This window comes from Suricata suricatta, chromosome 5, assembly GCF_006229205.1.
Source record: "Suricata suricatta isolate VVHF042 chromosome 5, meerkat_22Aug2017_6uvM2_HiC, whole genome shotgun sequence".
Taxonomy (NCBI): Eukaryota; Metazoa; Chordata; class Mammalia; order Carnivora; family Herpestidae; genus Suricata; species Suricata suricatta.
In genome coordinates, this window is record NC_043704.1 from 9,343,682 (window position 1) to 9,364,195 (window position 20,514).

At 42.0% G+C, this 20,514-nt stretch overlaps 1 protein-coding gene across 5 annotated transcripts in view; it reads right to left on the bottom strand.

The window, feature by feature from the left end:
• Positions 1 to 20,514, bottom strand: part of DYRK1A (dual specificity tyrosine phosphorylation regulated kinase 1A) — a 98,607-nt gene that overhangs the window by 3,677 nt on the left and 74,416 nt on the right. For all 5 annotated transcript variants that reach the window (XM_029938961.1, XM_029938964.1, XM_029938963.1 and 2 more), the window contains 5 exons: positions 18,675 to 18,961; positions 16,085 to 16,231; positions 14,178 to 14,318; positions 4,894 to 5,200; positions 4,281 to 4,405 (listed from right to left, as the gene is read on the bottom strand). In XM_029938961.1, the coding sequence (XP_029794821.1) occupies positions 4,281 to 4,405; positions 4,894 to 5,200; positions 14,178 to 14,318; positions 16,085 to 16,231; positions 18,675 to 18,961 (1,007 nt within the window). The remainder of the gene's footprint in view (positions 1 to 4,280; positions 4,406 to 4,893; positions 5,201 to 14,177; positions 14,319 to 16,084; positions 16,232 to 18,674; positions 18,962 to 20,514) is intronic.

Genomic DNA, 20,514 nt, shown 5'->3' on the forward strand with positions numbered 1-20,514 from the left:
TTTTACTACAGAAGCTGCAATTTTTAGCGATCTATATCCATGGATAGGCTCATAGATTTCACCAGCCACTTTCGAAACTTCCTGGGGAGCACTGTTTCTGACAGGGATCAGCAAACTTTTTCTGTTAAGAGTCAGATAATAAATATTCTTGACAGGTTCAAAATGAACTCTTTACTTTCCCGGGAAGCCCCTCTCCTTCCCATTAGTGCAGCAGCCCTGCCAGCCCCGCCGTCGGCAAGCCCCCTGGAGCACGCCTTCGGACAGCGCCAGCCTGGCCTCTTCCCTTCCCTCCCCCACCACCGCTCCCCTGCGCTGCACGGCAGCCTCCTAAATCAGCCCCCCACTTCCAGCCTCGTGCCTTTTCCCCATCCATTCTCCAGAACAGAAGAATAATCTTTTTACAACACAAATCCAATCACTTCCCTATTTAAAATCCCCTAATGATTTCCCCGCGCCATTTACTAGGAAAACAAAATCATCCCAAATCCACACACTGGCCTGCCTCACGTGGCCACCGCTCATCTCCCTACCTCCTGCTCCGGCCCCCCTGCCTCTTGCTACCTGGGTTCCAACACCAGGTCTTCCTTCCATTCCTCTGCCTGGCAGTCGTGTCGGTCACAGGTCTCAGGGCATCTGAGCCTCCTGCTCCTTCCTGCCCAGAACGCTCTGACTTCTCTAATTTCTGCTCAGATGCTGCTTTCTCATTTCAGTTCGAGTCTTCTCTGACCAGTCTGGCTAACACTGTCCCAACTCCTGTGGCAAAGGCCACCAGTGGTCCACATGGGCCGCACTACACCTCCCAGCCTCCCCTGTGCTCAGGGATGTATAGCCACGTGACTAAATTTTAGTCTGTGGAACACGAACGAAAGTTTTTGTGTTTTTACATCACGGCTGGACCTGGCCCACAAACACCTCCTGCATCCGAACTGGTGGACAGAACAGGACATCCAGGCCCAAAGGGATGGAGCTGTTCGTCCAGGACAGGAGAGGGAGCCATGCCACTAACCTGAACCCCAGCACTGCTACATGAAGGGGAGACTCCACACTCCCTTGAGCTACCCTACTTTGGGGGCTACGATCAGTTTGGCTCACGTGAACCAGAATACATCCCACCCGGCCAGCCAGCCTCTATCACACCCTCAGACCTTTTATCAGCGGTACTTGCAATTTCTATTAATTTGACTCATTTTGTTTATTCACTCTGTCACTGTAAGCTGGAAAAAGGCAAAGCCTAGGTCTCTTACCAGGAGCTAGCATAAAGCATTATTCACTCAAGAGAAGTGGTCTTAAGAACCAAATTTCAAGGGGCGCCTGGGTGGCTCAGTTGGTTGAGCGTCCGGCTTCGGCTCAGGTCATGATCTCACGGTTTGTGGGTTTGAGTCCCGCGCCGGGCTCTGTGCTGACAGTAGCTCAGAGCCTGGAGCCTGCTTCAGATCCTGTGTCTCTCTCTGACCCTCCCCTGCTTGCACTGTCTCTGTCTCTCAAAAATAAATAAATAAATAAATAAATAAATAAGAACCAAATTTCAAGAAACACCATTGAAAACAATCCAGTCGAAAAATAGGCAGAAATTTCTCAGAAAATACTGATAGTTCTTAAACTGTAACGCTACTCAAATTCCTGTATAAACAGAAATAAGGGGGGGTGCTTGGGTGGCTCAGTTGGTTAAGCATCAGAACTTTGACTTCAGTTCAGGTCATGATCTCACAGTTTGAGGGTTCAAGCCCCACACTGAGTGTGGAGCCTGCTTGGGATTCTCTCTCTCTCTCTCTCTCATAAAAAATAAACTTAAAAAAATTTTTTAAATAAAAAAGAAAAAGAAGCCAAATAAAAATATTTGTCCAATACAATTTTTCGTTTCAGACCAATCAAAGATGATCACACCGACTGTTTCTCCGAAGTCTTGTTGATAGAAGGCTCAACTGGCAAAACCAAATGCAGAGCAACTGAGAGCAACTCTAAAACTCACAGATCACATCGCTCTGACCTGCGGTCTCACATCTACAGGTTTCTAGCACAGGCTCACTGTGGGGGTATGAGTGATAGGTCTGTGGTGTTCTCTCATCGTTTATAATCGTAAAGAAGGCTGGGAATTAACCGGGGCCTGGGGAAATGACTTCTGGAATATCTAAACAGTGGAGTATCATGTGAAGAAGGAGGAAGAAAAAGTTCTCCAGGTACTGATGTGACAAGAGCTCCAAATATATATTAAACACACACATAAAACATAGAACACCTCACCCCAAACAAAACAAACAAAAACTGAAGACATGACCGTGTCATGCATGACATGCCGTTTGTGTACAAAGGTTAAGAATCTGTGTATGTGGATATGCATCAAATATCTCAAAGAGGACACAAAAACCAATAGCGACATTTAAGCAAAGCTCTGAAGTACTAACGGTAGTGACCACAGCCGAGAAAGAGGAAGTGTCCCAGGCTGAGCACAGAACATGTGAGGGACATGGAAGATCGTAGTGTATTCCAAAAAATGACAAAAATCCTGTAAGATCAGAGCAAATAAACAGGAGAAAGAATGCCCTGAAAAGGGGCCAGACCATGGCAATCACGGAGACCTTCGCAGGAAGTCTGAATTTCAAGTAAAAGGAAAGCCACGCGCTGGTTTCCAGCCGGGGAAAGCGCATCGGACTGCCTCACGGAGCACCTGCTTGCCTGCAGAGACTGGAGTGGCGCTGACTGCTGGCCGGACTCACAGGCTCAGAGACCAGTTAGAACATTCCCTACAGCGAGACAGGCTGGAGACGGTTGTCACAATGGGGTAAAGTGAAGAAACTAAAAAGCTTGGATATTTAAGAGTTGGGATATTTAGAATTTAGGATATTTAGGATTCATACAATTTACTATTTGATTCAACTGCGGGATGAGGGGAAAGACGAGTCAAGGACAAACTCCCTGACCTAACCCCCAGGTGTACGGCTTGAACCACGGGGGACTCTAGGGCCGTGCATATGAGGACCAAACAGAAAGAGAGGCCCAGGCTCAGGAGTGAGGTCCAGGTCAGAAACAAAGCTGAGGAGTGACCCGCATCAAGATGGTACTGAGGCTCTGGAGAGGGAGGGTGAGGTCAAGCAGCAGCGGGCATACCTTTGAGAACACTCTTACCTACAGGCGGGCAGAGGAGGACCCAGGAAATGACAAGGAAGGAAAGGCCAGCGTGGGGGACCCTCAGGGGGCATCTTGTCAAGGGGAAAAGAGGGAACGTGCTCCAAAGGGCAGGGAGGAGCCAAAACCATCCATGTGGGTGAGGAACAAAAAAAGACAAGCCTCCAAAAGCCCGTTGGCCTCCTTGGTCCTGACCACAGGTGACACCTGCAGGAATGGTGTCCTGGGCTCAGAGACGGGACCAGAGCAGACCGAGGAACTGTTCAGGGGTAAAACAGAGCCGCCACGGGCTGGCACGACATAGGGCCAGACGGACGCGGGCCAGGAAGAGGTTTGGCTCCAGCCGGCAGAGGCCTGGGGGAGGATCAGATGCGGATAGGAAGAGAATCAAGCAGAAGAGGAGGTGGCGGACCCAGGAGCCAGAGGCTGAGCGAAGGGCAAAGTCCAGACTGAGGATGGGGGTGGGGTGGGGAGGAGGACACCCCCAGCAGCCCCGGACACAAGAACGGGGTGTGTGTGGTCAGCACTCGGTTTTACTGCTCATCGATCATCACTGGCCTCTCCTCATACAGCACCAGGACACAGCACCCGGTAGGAATTAGAATTTTACACAGAGTATTTAATAAGTATTTTTACCTGGAGCTACTTCAGATTCTATGTCTCCCCCTCTCTCTGCCCCTTTCCCACTCATGCTCTCTGTCTCTCTCTCTCTCTCTAAAATAAATAAACATTTTTTAAAAGGGAACAAATAACCTTCAAAAAATAAAAACAACCCCCGCCCCCCCCAAACAACATGGAGGTTAGACTCAAACCACAAACCGACTTGGAGTCAAGAACCACCAGTGTGAGCCAGGGAAAGTTACTAAACCCAGCAAGAGTCAGCTCCTGAAGTAAAATGAGAATCGAACAGTGTAAGGCTCAAAACGCTGCTTCAGTAAATGAGATAAACACAGGGGGAAGCTGCAGGACAGAGGCCGGTGCACACCCAAGGAACGTCAGCTAGCTCTGAACAACCAGGGAGAAAACCGCAAGGACGCGCTTCCTTAGTTATGAATGACAGGCCAGAATTCCTCAGCAACGAGGAAGCTTGTGAGGCCCGAGGGGACAAATGACGCGACCGTCGGAAAGGCACCTGGCCTCCACGGCGGGGGGCTCACCTGGGGACTGTGAGTCTCACAGTCCATAGCCTGGACGGCAGCTGTGAAGTGTCCGCCGCTGTGCCGGTGCTGGTGCGTCGGGTCTGACCTGGCTCTCCCACTGTTGCTCGTCCCCGACGATCCACCTTCAGGGTCACAACACAGTACGACTGGGTAAGCCTGCAGTTAACTCTGCTCAGCACTAGGTTCACGAACACTGGCGGCACGGCGCGCACACACAGCCGCATGAACCTCAGAGCGGATCAGCAAGTCACCCAGCTCTCTGAGTTCTTTCACATGGACCCTGAACTAATACACCAAAGTCTGGTTTGGGTTACATGAGGGGAAAGTTCAAGCACATGAACAAAGTAGATCTCCTTAAGACGACAACGGAAAATTCTCGTTAAGAGAGGGTTTCATTTCCGACCGCCAAGCAGAATTTATCAGGCGTGATTAAGTTGGGGAGCTCTGGGACGGGGGAAAGTTCTACTAACTACAGAGAATAGATTTCGGTAAAACAATTCCTCCCTATCCCAACGACCAATTTTTTTTTTTTTAATACTTTCTAGGAACCCACACGTTGGAAGGAAAACAAGACCGGCTCGCAGGCTCCCCGAGCCCCAGAAGCACCGACCTGAGCTGGAGGACGTGCTGGAGGTGGTGCCGGAGGACTGGGACTGCTCCATCGCAGGGCTCGTGGACACACTGTTGCTTGTGTTTGTACCTTCGTCAGCTGTTTTCTTGAAAAAACTGTGCTGCAGGGCATAGTAAGGTTGAATTCGAGTTTTGGGGTCATAATCAAGCATCCTTAAAATGAGGTCTTTGAACTTCAAGTAGTCAGCCACAGTATGACCCGACTCCCCAGCACGACGCCCGCCTGGTCCTCCTGTCTCTACTCCAAGAATATTATGAAGTTTACGGGTTCCTGGTGGTTTATACTCCTAAAGAGAAGAAAGAGAAAAAAAGGCTTTCTCTAAATTTGATGGAGTATGTAAAAGCCTGCATAACTTCACATATGCTTACAAATGTCATATATAAAGAAGGCTTTACACTCAAGATTCTCTAGAGTTTCACGTATTACTATTCCAAATGCTCTTGTTAGAGAAATCCAAAATAACTTCAAGATCAAAAATGCCTATAAAGGTCACGTAGCCTAGGGGTCAGCAAACAATGGCCTGGTCTGCGGCTGTTTTTCTATAGCTTCAGCTAGTAATGGGTTTTGTATTTCCAGAGGTTGTAAAAACAAACACAGCCACCTGGTAAGTAACAGAAGCCCACAAAGCCTCGGTTTGTTAGAAAGGACGTGTGCCACCGCTGCTCCGGCCCAGTGGTGCGGAACCGCTTTTCTGCCTGACTGATGCACGCGACCTCGCGCGCTCGTCCTTTCCTAACAGCGGTCCTCCAAAGCCGCGGTAATCCCTGCAAGTGAAGCTTCGCTGGTTTAACCCTTCCTGCTCGTATTTGTTGTTTTAATTTCATTTATTTTTCTAAGTAATCTCTACACCCAGTGTGGGGCTCGAACTCATGACCCCAACATCAAGCGCTGCACAGTCTTCTGACTGGGCCAGCCAGGCATTCCCCCACCACTGTCAGGCTCAGATAAAGAAATTAAAAGCAAATTACTTATGCCTCCCTTTAGAATATGCTGAATAATAAATCATCTTAACATATGTTGAGATTTTTCTGAAAACAATTTTTTTAATGTTTTTTATTTATTTTTGAGAGAGAGACAGACAACTCAAGCAGGGGAGGGTCAGAAAGAGAGGGAGACACAGAATCCGAAGCAGGCTCCAGGCTCCAAGCTGTCAGCACAGAGCCGGACGCGAGGCTCAAACCCACGAACTGTTGAGATCATGACCGGAGCATGGTTTTTGCTACCAGTGACAATGTCAAAACTTGCCAAGAGACCACTGCTCTCACTCTGAAGCAAAAACAAGCCAGCAGGTAGGCCACAGAATCATTCCTTTGAAAAACCCCATCAGGGGAACCTGGGTGACTCAGTCGGTTAAGCGTCCGACTTCGGCTCAGGTCATGATCTCACAGTTCATGAGTTAGAGCCCCGGGTTGGGCTCTGTGCTAACAGCTCGCAGCCTGGAATCTGCTTCGGATTCTGTGTCTCCTTCTCTCTCTGCCTATCCTCTGCTCACACTCTGTCTCTCAACAATAAACAAACATTAAAGGGGGGGGGACCCCTTCAGATGTGGTATACATATATAAAACGGAGTACTACTTGGCAATCAAAAAGAACGAAATCTTGTCATATACGACTACGTGAATGGAACCAGAGAGTATTATGCTAAGCAAAATTGGTCAGAGAAAGACAAATATCATATGACTTCACTCATATAGAGAACTTTAAGATACAAAACAAATGAACATTAGGGAAGGGAAGCAAAAATAACATAAAAACGGAGGGGGACAAAACATAAAATACTCGTAAATATGGAGAACAGAGGGTTACTGGAGGGATTATGGGAGGGGGTATGGACTAAAGGGGTAAGGGGCATTAAGGAATCTTACTCCTGCAATCATTGTTACACTATATGCTAACTAACTTGGATGTAAATTAAAAAAATAAATTATGAAAAAAAATCCATCAGAGTGCCAAGAACTAAACAGATCAAAGTTAACTAAATTCCAGAAAATGAAAACTCCTTCCTAGTAGAGAAGAGACCTAGGTGACGGAAGGAGCAAATGCCAGAGATGTGGGTAAGAAGAATCCAGCCCACCTCAGAGCCCACTCGTGGTGGGTGTGGACGGGCCAAAGGCTGAGGGCAGGTGGACAGACCAGACCAGAGCCCCCCGAGCCCTGCCAGTTTGGACAGAGCAGCAGGATGGACGGACTGCCTGAAGCACAAACAGCAGCGGGGCTGTAGAGAGTGCGCTCAGGTCTCCCCACACCTGCTTCACACCTACGAAGACAGTGGAGAAGAGTATCTAGTTCGACCAAACAAAGCAAAGCCAAAACCCAGATTCCACTCAGCTCCAAAGGAGACAGACACAGTCCCACACTACTGCCTGATGGAGTAAGAGGCGTGTTCTCTTTCTGGAGCGAAGATTTACTTCCATCACAACTGTTCTTAAATACAAAGTCCAGCGTACATTTAAAAAACTACAGACACAATAAAATTTAAAAAGATGGGCCCATAATCAAAGTGAAAAAATTAGTGAGAAGACTCCATAAATACATCACCCAGATGTTGAAATTGGCAGACAGACATTACAAACAACTGTGACAAATAGGTTAAAGAATTTAGTTCAAAAGGTGGACAATATGTGTGAATAAATGGAGTATTTCAGAAGACCAAATGAAACTTTTCTTTGAAAGGAAAGTGGAAATGCAGAAATGTTAGAACTAAAATATGCAGTATCAGAAATAAAGAATGCATTTAATGGCTTTAACAGCAGACTGGACTCAGCAGAAGAAACAAGTCAGTGAATCGGAAGACAGAGCAAAGAAATTATCCAAACTAAAACAAAAAAAAAGAAAACAGCATCAACAAACTGGAGACCTCTGCGATCATGCTGACCACTGTCACAAACACTTCAGTAGAGAATCAGAAGAAGAAAGATTGAAGCAAAAGATACTTGAAAATATAAAGTCTGAGCATATTCAAAACCTGATGAAAGAGATCAACCCACAGACCCAAGACCTTAGCAACTCCAAGGAAAATAAATACAAGGAAAACTATACCTGGAGACATAAGAGTTAAATTATTGAAGAACTGAACATAAAGAGAAACCATCAAAATCAGCCAGAGTGAAGTGGGTAAAGGGAGAAACATTACATACAGGGAAGGATACTCAGAAAATCCACTGGCTTCTAAGAACGTAATACAGAATACAATGTCGTAACCTCTTTTCTCTTTTGCGGAAATGTCAACCTAGAATTCTATATCCATGGGGATTTCCATTAGCTTCCTTAAGAAGGTATATAAAGATATTTTCAGATAAACAAGTGCTGAGAGACATCATCAGCAAAAGTTATTCCCTACAAAATAAAGTTAGAAAAGTTCTTTAGGCCAGAAGCCAAGAAGTACAGAAAGGAATCAAGAACTTTACATAGGTAAACAGAAAAGATCCTTTTTAGTATCTTTATTTTGTGTGTGTTTCAAAATTTCTTTAAAAGTCACTACTTAAGCAGAGGACACTTTTGCTGTGAGAGCTACAACACGTGCAGAAGTGACGTAAGTGCCGCGCGCACGAGGCGGAGGCTTAAACAGAAGCGCAGGGTTAATGACATGGTTTATCGAGTGGTGTTAGATGAACGTCAACTGAGGCGCTGAAGGTACGTGTGACACTAAACATGACACACAGGTAAGAGCTAAAAGGTCAACAGAGGAGATGAAATAAAATTCCGTAACACCAGAAAGTCCTCCACTGACCCAAAAGGCGGCGAGAAAAGGCATAAGACAGAGAACTAATATGACAACACTTAAAACCTAAACTTCTGAATAAACAAATGGCTCAAATATTGACCATGAAAAAAGTAGACGACCTGACTGGATTAAAAGGCTTGACAACTAAACATTGCAAACAAAAGCCATAGTTCATATATAAAAATATGGACAGATATGAAGTTAAAAGGCAGAAAAAGCATAGACTATGAAAATGTGAAGAGCTGGTACAGATACTGTAGTATCAGACAAATTGGACTTAACAATAAAAATATTACTAGAGATAAAAAGGGACATTTTACCATAATGAAAATGAATTTATCACAGTCACAACAACATGAAAGGGGTACACACCTACCAAGAGAGCTTCAAAACACATACAGCAACTAAAGGGAGAATAAGACAAATCCAAAATTATCTCTAAAGATTAACATTCCCCTCTGTCACTGATAAAACAAATATTCACAGGCAGACAGACACACATACACATAAAATAAAAATGTAAACAACTATATAAAATACAATTCTTTATAAGTGCACACAGGACATTCACAAGGTCAGATTACCTGCTATATCATAAAACAAATCTCAATGAATTTTGTTTAAAGGAGTGAAATCATGTTTCTGACCATGATGCTACTAAATTAGAAATCGGTTAACAATGGGATATCTAGAAAATCCTCAAATATTTTGAAATTATAACATTCTAAATAGCAATGAGTAAAACGAAATCACAAGGGAAATTAGAAATGTTTCAAAATCAATGAGACTTAAAATATTACAAAAGTTGCTGCATGCAGCTAAAGCAATAGTTAGAGGGAAATTTATACCATTAAATGCTATAAGAGAAGGAAGTTTTAAATAAATGATCTAAGGTTCCACCTTCAGAAACTAGAAAAAGCAAATTTAGCCTCAAGTAAGGAGAAGAAAAATAACAGAGAAAAGAACCTATGAAATAGGAACAAGGTGAAGCAACAGCAGAAACAAAATAAAAGACTGGCTGTTTGAAAAGATTGGTAAATTTGACAAACCCCTAGCAAGAGTAATGGGAAAAAGGAGAAAACAGAAATGACTGATATTAGGAATAAAAGAGAGACATCACTACAGATCCTCTAGAAATTACAAAGATAATAATGAAATATTATGGGTAACTTTATACTGATGAAGCCAACAACTTAGATGAGGACAAGTTTCTTAAAATACATACCTACCAAAATAGACTCAAAAAGAAAATCCAAATAGGCATATATTTACAAAAAAATCTGAGCTACAATTAACCTCCTAACAAAGAACATCTCCAGTCCTGATAGCCTCATCAATGAACTCTATTAAACATTTACAAAAAAAATAAGCCAGTCTTATACAAATTCTTTCAGAAAAATCAAGGAAGAATACTTCCCCAATAGTTTTATGAGACCAGCATAATCCTGAGATCATAAGGAAGGCATTATATAAAATTTTAGGCAAATATTCCTACCAATGTAGACTAACAAACTGAACCCAGCAATATGTAAGTAGTGTGGTTTGTCACAGGTGGAGCTTAATATTTCAAAAATTATTGATGTATTTTACCACATTAACAGGGAAAAAAATCATATGATGATACCTACAGGTGCAGAAAGCATGTGACAACATCCAAAACCCTCTCATGATCTAGAAAAACAAACAAGGAAGACACTTCTCTAAAAACAGAGGAAAACTACTCCTTCAACCCAACATAGCCGCAAGAAATACACAATCAGCGTCATACTTAAATTGGTATGCTCTTCCCACAAGATGAAGAACATGGGGCAATGTCCGTTCTCACCAAAACTACTCAATATATGGAGGTCCCAGTCAGTATAATAAAACAAGAAAAATAAATAAAAGCATACAGACTGAAAGACTAAAACTAAAACTGTTCATTTGTGGAGAATATGATTCAGTAGAAAGCCCTACAGACTCTAAAACAAAAAACTAGAATAGGTCAATTTAGTATGGTCTTAGAGTTTGAGTCAATTTACAAAACTCAATTCTATTTCCCCATATTTTCAACGAGAAAGTAGAAAATAATACTTTAAAAATGACATTTAAAACTGCATCAAAGAATCAGAAATTAAGTAAATAAAAGGAACTAAACAAAATATGTGTGAGACTTCTGTACTAAACACTACAAAATGTTGCTAAGAAAAATGAAAAACTAAATGGATAAACCACGTTCACAGATTGGAAGATGTCCATTCTCCTGGGCGGACCCTTAACGCAATCCAAACAGAAATATCAGCAAGATTCTCTTTTCTTTCCTTTTTTTTTTTTTAATGTATATAAGCTGATTCTAAAATCTATATGTAAATAAAAAGGATCCAAGGAACAGGGAAAAATTTTTGAAAACACAAGAAACGATGCTGGTAGATGTAGGCCACTTGAATTGGAGACGTCCCACACAGGAGTGGGACCGGCACTGTGGTACTGGCTCAAGTATAAAACAATGTAACAGAACAGGGTGCAAACACCAACCCGCACAAGAAAGGGCAGTATCTGGACAAGAGTGCCCAACAAATGATGCTGTACCTGTCAGGTAAGCATCCGGGGACGTGAACATCAACTCCTAACCTCATTCCATACCCACAACTTAATTTGAGATCGAGTACAGAACTCTGACCATAAAAGCTAGGATCAGAAACACTTTAAAAATATTTTTTTAATTTATTTTTGAGAGACAGAAAGGGACAGCGCAACCAGGGAAGGGTCAGAGAGAGAGGGAGAATCTGAAGACAGGCTCCAGGCTCAGAGCTAGCCGTCAGCACAGAGCCTGATGTGGGGCTCAAACCTACAAACCATGAGATCATGACCTGAGCCCAAGTCGGACACTTAACCAACTGAGCCACCCAGGTGCCCCCAGAAACACTTTTAAAAGAAAGCACAGAAAACCCTCACAAACTTGAGGAAAGCAAAGATTTCTTAAGCTACAAAACCTACTACTATTCATTTTTTAAAAAGTAGACAAATTTGATTGCATTAAAAATAGTAAAATTCTCCACTCATCAAAAGACACCATTAAGAAAAGAAACAGGTAAACCACAGTCTGGGAGAAAATACTGGCACATATATGAAAAGCACTTATATTCATTATATTCAAAAAAAAAACCCAACTCCTAAAACTCAAACAACTCAACAATAAATGAGTAGAAGACTGGAAAGATGGTCACAAATAAAGGTCTTCGAATGCTTCAAAAGCACATGTCATCAGAGATGGGGAAATGCAAATGAAAGCACTGCGCACACCCATCAGAATGACCGACTCAGAAAGGCGAACCACATCAGATGGCGAGGATGCCGTGCAACTAGAACCCGCACACACTGGAAGGAGGTAAAATGATGGAAAGTTTCAGAGAACTGTATTTTCTCATGAAGGTAAACACACATATACCCTCTGATCTAGCAATTCTTCCAGGGAATGACCCCAGAAAAATGAAAATACATATGTACAAAAGATTTCTGCAAGAATGTTCCCCAGTACCCTTATTCATAATAGTTCCAAACTGGAAACAACCCAAACATCCACGGACAGGTACATACAGCTAAATTATACCTCAAAACAGCATCTTAATTCTTCATCCATCTTCCCCACCAAAAAAATATACATATAGTAAATAGAGATTTCATTACGAGGCAGCTAAAATGGGAGCTTGACACATAGGTGAGAAATTAAAAAGTTAAAACCATTGAGAAAATAAATGACACAGAGATTCCCAACGTTAGCAGATGTACTGAATTTATACTTAGGGTTGAATTCCCTAGTGCCCCCTTCATAATGTAAACACTTGGTTTTGGATTTATTCTTTTGGTTGGTGCAAAATTTACCTATGTTCAAAGAGAAGCAGTTATTTTATACCTTAAGTTTCACAAGTGAAATTGTTCATTGCGGCTGAGGGAAATCTCCTAAAACCTATAGTTAAGTAATATGTACTAAATGTGGGTTAAGATACTTTTGATTTTAAGAAGGGAAAAGATTTATCTCTCTTCTGAAATGCCCCACCAATAATTTTTAAAAATAATAATTATCACTCAGTGGGGGAGAAATGATAGGTTACAGCCCATAGTGGCTTAACTGTGGTTTTATAAGGCAGAGATTATGAATGGGATGGAATGAATGTTTTATTTAAAAGAGAAAAAAATGGAAGAAAAAGAAAAAAACCAACTTCCAAATGGAGAAAACAGTAGCCGCCTGCACTGCAGAGAGAGAAAACGCGAAGGAGGTTTCCCAATCTCCACGCTGATTCGAACGGACTGGCTGAGCTTCCCCGACCGCCAGAGAAGCTAAGGATTCCCAGGCTGTGTTTTGGTTCAAGGGGAAAGAGGCCATGACTGATAAGCTCGCTACGTGGATAAAGGCAAAAGGATTCAGGACGCCTGTGTGGTATTTTCATCCCTGCCTCATGGGGAGCAGGCACGAGGTGCCGCCAGATAGCGCACTGCCTAGAACTTAGAGAATAAGGCAGAACATGGTAAGTTACAACTCAGGCAAGAAAGATACAATTACAGATGTATTTTTAAATATTCTAAAGAAAAACATTTGATATCAAAAGCCTGTGTGAAGGTGAATTAAAGCAAATAACCATCATCTTCAGTTCACTGGAAAGGACACCTGGTGGCAGCATCGCTAAAATACAAGGGGCAAAATACAAAGTGGAGCAGAAATAACATGTCCTAAGTGTTAACGCTGCGCCACGACAGTCACAAGGTGTCAGGCACATAGATCAGATGCCATCAGGTATTTATACATTACATTCATTTCATACCAGAGACAAACTACGTCACAAAATATAGGATTGTTTTCTCATTTACATAAAACAAAAAGTACATCAGGATGCAAAATCGCCATCATTTACTCTGTTACACTGACATCATTCAGGGATCTGAAACTAGAAGAAAATTACTAGAACAACCTAACACTGTGAAAACCTTGTTGTAAGGATTTTGGACACGGGACACCCCTGCCATCCACACCACTGAGCTAGGAACCAGAAGTGAATTCTGTCGAAGGACTATTTTAACCAGTTCATGTCCTTGCCACAAACTGCCCAAGTCAAATATTCTTTTCTCCCACTTGAACTAAATTTTTTTTTTAAAGCCGGATGGCGCAATTCTGACCTCTACTGCTCACAGCTGCGGTCCTGTTTACCGTGACTCCGTTTTATCCACACAACTGTGAGAAACGGAGGTGGACTCGCGGATTGCATGCTGAACGAGGCCCGGGGACTGACCGGCTGTGCCGCACGGCAGACCCACAGGTTTCAACATGAAGCCTTCACTCTGACCATTCGACACACCCGGGGCCATACAGACGTTCAGGGCAAACTCTACCCAACTTCTGAAGAAAATGTATGCCTCAGTTTTCAATGAAACTATTAACGGAGACACTGATTTCAAGTAAATACAAACTGAGCTATAAAAAGCTGCAGTGAAATAAGAATACAGGCTCAAAAAATCAATCAATCAATCAATCAATCAATACATCAATAAAGTTTCCTTATTTTACCCGTTTTCCATCTTTGGTCTTCTTTAAGTTCCAAGTGCCATCTGGCAACTTCTCAAAGAACTTTCTTGCTTTTGGTGCTTGGTCAAGAATATGAGCAGGTGGAATACTCAGGACTTCCACTATTTTATTCATCTGATCTACCTGTATTAAAATAAAGATAAACAAGCCTGTAACTTCTGCGGTCGCACATCCTACTGCTCCTCATGGCTCGCTCACTCACCCGCACACTTTAAACGGAGTATCCCCTGCACTCCTGCTAGGCGCTGAGCGCACAATAATGAACAAAAAGAGAGAAAGTCCCTGCCCTCCTGGAGCCCAGCACTCCACACAGGGCAGGGCAGGGCACACAATTAAACACATGAACACATAAAATCAAATAACCATCTAAAAAAAAAAAATCCCAGAGGCTAAATAAAGTGTGGCCCAAACAAAGTATTTTTTTAAAGCGCGATTCATTCACTCAAATACCCAGTGTCTCCTGCACACGAGAAACCACGCTCGCCAGAACAGAGCAGTAGACAAAACATAAAAATCCCTGCCAGGAAGTTTGTATGACAGGGGAAGAGATCGCTGATAAACAAACACATACCAGATGACGATGAAGAACGATGGAGGAAATACAAGGATGGAGGGTGAGAAGGGGCAATTGCAACCGAAAACAGGGTGTCCTCAAGAAGAAGGTGCAGCAGCAAAGACCCCAGGCAGGGAGGGAAGGAGCCATGCACTACCCGGGGAAAGGGCATTTCAGGCATGGGGAAGGACTACTGCAAAGGCCTTAGCATTCTGGGCCTGTGGCTACTGTTTCCAAGGGACCAGAGTAACGCTGCGTGCTGGTCCAGAGAGAGGGCGGGGAGGCAAGGGTGTAGAGAGAACGCGGGAGTCAGAGGGAGAACCCAAAGGACTTGGCTTTTACAGTGAGTGAGATGGAAGCCACTTACGTTTCACATGATTTAATAAAATATAGTTAATTATATTTTATTATATTTCAGTTATAATGTAATTAATACAACAGAATTTAATACTGGTTAAGCTCATGAAATGGATACTGATTTACAGGGGTAATATTCAAGATAAGAAAACAATTCCAATCACACACTATGCCAGCCACTGCCCCCAAGCAGCTCACTACTCCTGCCGTTCAAGTGAACTAGAAGGATGGAAGGCATGGGTTCCGGATGCCATGTCAACAGCTATACAACCCTGTGTAAGTCATGGTCCTTCTTTTCTTATTCATAAGTGCATGCACTGATCGAAATCTGCAATGGTTAACTTTTCTTCAAAAAACAAAAAACCCACAAGGTTTTAAAAGCCAGCGAAGTCCAATTCCTCTGACCACAAGAGAGCATGGCCCCTCCCACACCTGCCTAGGCACCGCCTCTGGCTTTCAAAGTCCTTACGAGAACAGTCTGAAAACCCAAGAATTAAAGAATTGCACACAGTCTGCAGCTCTAAAACTCTAAAATCCTAATTCACTCTAAATTATTCAGATCAAATATCCACCAAGGTTACTGGTCACCACTTGTCAACTTCTAAATCATACTCTCAAAATTACACTCTTTTCAGAGGGGTCCCTGTGGCTTTGTAATCTTTTTCTGTTACGTTATACCTAAAATCCATGAAAGTTAAAGCAAAATGCTTAACATTTTCTAACCTAACTTATAGTTCTCCTTATCAACAGACGAAAAGATCTCACTTCCCACCTCAAAGTCCAAACTCACCATTATAATTACTGAAAACATTTTTAAATGGATAACATAAATTCAAAACTGACCCAACATTTGAACATTTAACTTGATTACAAGCAGACACCTCTTCCTAAAAAAAATTTAAGAACACACGGTCACAGATGAAGAACAAAAGGAACTTATGAAAACAGAAACCAAACTTAGACAGCAACCATCACGTACCTCATTGGCTCCACTGAACAGAGGTTCTCCAGTGTGCATTTCAACCAAAATACACCCAAGGGACCACATGTCGATAGCAAGGTCGTAAGGCATTCCCAGTAGCACCTCTGGAGACCGATAAAAGCGACTCTGAATATACTGGTATATCTGAAACATACGGCAATGTCATATTGATTATTAAGTTTTGCTTAATTGCACTCAACACTGAGTTAAAGACACTTCTCTAATATCAACAGAAAAAATAAGTAAGTTTGGGTTCCATTTATAATTTCAACTTTATGCTACAAATACCATTTAAACAATTAAACATTTCAAGAGAGTGGTTAATCTGACTGTGAAATGTGAAGCACACAATCCAAGCCTTCTGTCCAGTCCAATCTGAACTGGCAATCAAGATTCACCTTAAAACAATTAGGCCTTCCTAGAAAAAAGACATTACTGAGAACAGTGTCTCCCTACTAATCTTTCCTGTCATGGACAGAACCTGGTTTGTCATTAACTTAAGGACTAGCCCGTACTTTAGCTAACCTAAAGAAAGAATGTGTTTCAGCTTTAAGTCAAATAAACTCAGCACGATGTAAATGAAAATTGAGATGTCTATTACTGTACTAGTTTCACAGATAACTCTGAGAAACACCCCCCGATAAAATCCAACTGGGAGTCATTTCTGATCAACCACGGCTTCTCTGCCCAGTGCCCCCACCCACCTCAATTTGAAAATTCTTAGGGGGAAAAAGTCCAGAAATGGATAATTTTCAATGAAGTAATTGGAGAATGTCTTAAGAGGCCAATTCATTTTCAGCAATTATAATTTTTTATCTAATAATATTGTGAAAGCAAATAAAGTTTTATTCAAGAAGAGAAAGAAAATCCTAATTAAACCTCCTCACACTTGACACTCAAATTAGGTGGCCAGCAGCGTGGTGCTCTCTCAAGAATGCTTTTGTGCCTCCCACCTAAAACTCCAGCTGCGTCTCCAAGAATAATCTGATGCCCCCAAAAGCAGATCAACCCCAAACCTAAGGCCTTGGCAGGAAGAAGAAACTGTAATTCAGAAGGACAGGGAAGAAGTATTACATCTCCAAGGTTGTATAAGGCCAACAGCCTCGGTGAGCCCCGAAGACTTCCTACTTCTGACAGGGTCTTCTTCCGCAGCTCACATCTGTTGCTCACCTATTTGGTTTGGTCAAAGCAGTGGCTGGGCCCTCTACAAGGCTGTGCACCGAAATCCCCTGAAACATGTCTGCCACCCTGAACCAGCAGGTGCAGAGTAGGGCCACCGCGTGGGCATTTTAGGAAGGATCTCTCTGACCTGACGTGCTCACCGAGCTGAAACCTCATGGAGCTAAAGAGATAGTTGCCTCAGTTTGGCTGGAGAAGCACAGTAGTGTTTGATATTAGCCCGCAAAATAGGATTTAGGTTTAATGGTGGTGGTTGGGGAGGGAGTATTTTCCAAACCTAAATCTATTCAAATGACTTTCAAGATGGGCGTATGTCTGCCGTTCACAATCTACTTTATCCCAATCAACAACTATGCACATCTCTTGATTTTCAGAGCCATCTGACACGGCAAGCTTTGCTTCCCACTGCTACCCTAAGACTGTAGAAAGTGACAGAAAGCCAGAGAGTCCTGTTAACTGGCTATGAACTCTGATGATTAAATTGACCAGCCATGCTTAAAACATGGAAAAAAGTTACACAGTGTAAGAAATCTAACTGGGAAAAACAAGAAGCAGAAAGCCAACATGAAATAGTATCTGAATGTTAGTTGTGTAACTAAGAAGTGCAGTTTCAATACTTTTAAGTAAATAGGAACAGTGTCTGAAATGAGTAAAATATTATCAAATGATGACTTGAATTCCTTTCAAGAAGAGAGCAGCGTATCACTTCTTTTTTACATGCAAAACCCGCTGTTAAGGGTAGCTTTCATAACGCTAGAAAGAACAGCAGGAAAAATCTGCTTTCTTAAACCAGCTATATCTAAATCTATTTATTGCTATAGACAGGTCTGTTTTTAGCAGTCTGAAGAAAACCAGTTTGGACATGTGTCAGAATTTATACAGGGAAAAATAGGTTTAAGCTTATTTATCAACACAAGTACACCAACTGTGTAATTTCTATACTAGATCACCAAGTGTAATGCAAAATTACCCGATTTTTTTTTTTAACTTATCAGTGTTTGAAGAAAAACATTTATCTTGATCTTTAGAGAAATATTTCACAGCAAGGACTCAACGCTCCAGTACTGGAATATCCCCCAAATTTATACTAACACCTATCCCTGGAAAATATACAGCTCACATAATACTTAGTTCACTCATCTTCTTTTCTCTCTTTTAGGCACACATATAATTTTTTAAACCCATTTTTAAAAGCCAATACCTTCTAATTCAAAACCTTACTATTTGCATTTTAGGAGACACTTCCCCAAAATAGGTTTCAACACAATGTGATTCAAGCAGCACATTTTAAAGTTAACCATCCCATGATTACCTCTGAATTATATACACATTAATAACATCTCAAATATCTACCTACACTGTTTTTACCTAATTCTACATTAATTCACAAGTCCTGAAATATACTTACCCTCTGCCCCAGTTGACAAGAACTGCCAAAGTCAACGATCTTGATTGCACTGCGTTTGGGGTTACAAAGAAGGATATTCTCAGGTTTTAGGTCACAGTGAATGATACTAAGTTCTGGAGTCGCGAGGAAAAGCAGTGCAGTGCACATCTGTTGTGCAAACTTTCGTGTTAGGTTCAAAGAGACACCTCGAAAATTGGTGTTCCTCAACAAGTCATAGAGGTTGTAGGACAGCATTTCAAAAACTAAACAGAGATGGTTTCGAAACATAAAGTGGCGTTTCAAATGCACTGAAAGAGAAAAAAATGTTTCATTTTAAATTATATATCCCAATAAGAGGAGAATAATGTATGCGTGAACTCTCAACAATCTATAACATTTCCACGTCAAACGTAGAGTGAAAACCAATTTAAAATTTGGAGATCGGCATTCTACACTAACAGCACATTCTATAACCAGTCAGGAATTTCTAAATTGTTCATCTGCTGAATTAAACAGGTGTGGTGCTGCCAATAAGCAATATAATGTGGGAGGTATCCCCAAAATGCTTAGTTAAAAAAAAAATCAGGTCTGAAAACACGCATAGCAAGCCAACAAACAATACTGAGAATACTTCAGGAACCTTCTGCTCACTTCTACGAGAAGGCATTTTTTACTCCAACAGCCCAACCTCACAACTTCATCTAAGCCCCACCCACTGGGATCTCCAGGTTGTGGCCACGCTGGGGTAGGCGGCTCCCTCTGGGAAGGCTTTCAGGCTCCAATTTATATCCACATTCCGCTTTGCTGAGCCTTTCATCTCATTACTAATTCCCTGTAACAACTGTCAAAGGACAGCATAGATCGTTTTTCTTTTAGACAAATACAGCAAGTATTTGAACAACATGCTTTACAAGAATTAGAGTTCATAATCAAGGCATTTGATTATGTTCATCAACTTGGTATATGGGATATCTTGTGCACAACCAAAGGTTTGGGAAAACTTGAAAATAAAGCCCAATCACAAGAAGAAATTGTAAGCAGGCTTACGAATGAGAAAAAGAGAGTATAGAAGCCATTACGTGCGATCACTGTTGACCCTCTAAAAAGGCTTAATACACACTAAATTGCTTCAAAGATTGTGCTTTTAGTACTAACACTGACTGCACATCAGATGAGGTCATCCAATAAAGTAAAGTGCTGCCCTTCACTATAAAATTCTTATATATACCAAGCTGAACACTTGTAACTCAACTGGAATGACATAAAACCACCATCTGTCAAGGTTACCTTCATTTTGGTCTCTTAGTTTCATAAAAACAGAGGTTTCTCTACGGATCTATCTGGAATGACTATGACAGTATTCAACGTCTGGTCCCTGAGAATGGGGGACACATTGTGTGGTCCTGGAAGCAGTCCTGAACAGCCTCCCCAGGAGCAGGGCCCCTCAACATTGGCTTCACATCATTCTTGGCACATACAATCCAAAGCTGGAATAACTAATACAAATCCTACACTGCTCTATAGGAGCCTACAGTACAACTCAACACTCTGTAAATAAACAGACTCCTTAAGAACATATAATAGCTGCTCTTAATCAGTGAAGTTCATGGGTTTAATACTATACACAGCTCCACGTGCAATAAGACACCCCAGAGACATGGTCAAGAGTTTTAATTTGATGAAGCAGTAGCCACAAGAAGAATGTAAAATGCAACTGATGTCAAAATTCCAGTGCAATTACAAAAATTCCTTTAAGAAGCTCTATGATCAGAAAGTTCTTCAAATGGAAGACCAATCCACTTGGTTTCACATGACTTTCCAAATCATTATTCATTTACTGAGTACCTACAATGGGCTGAGC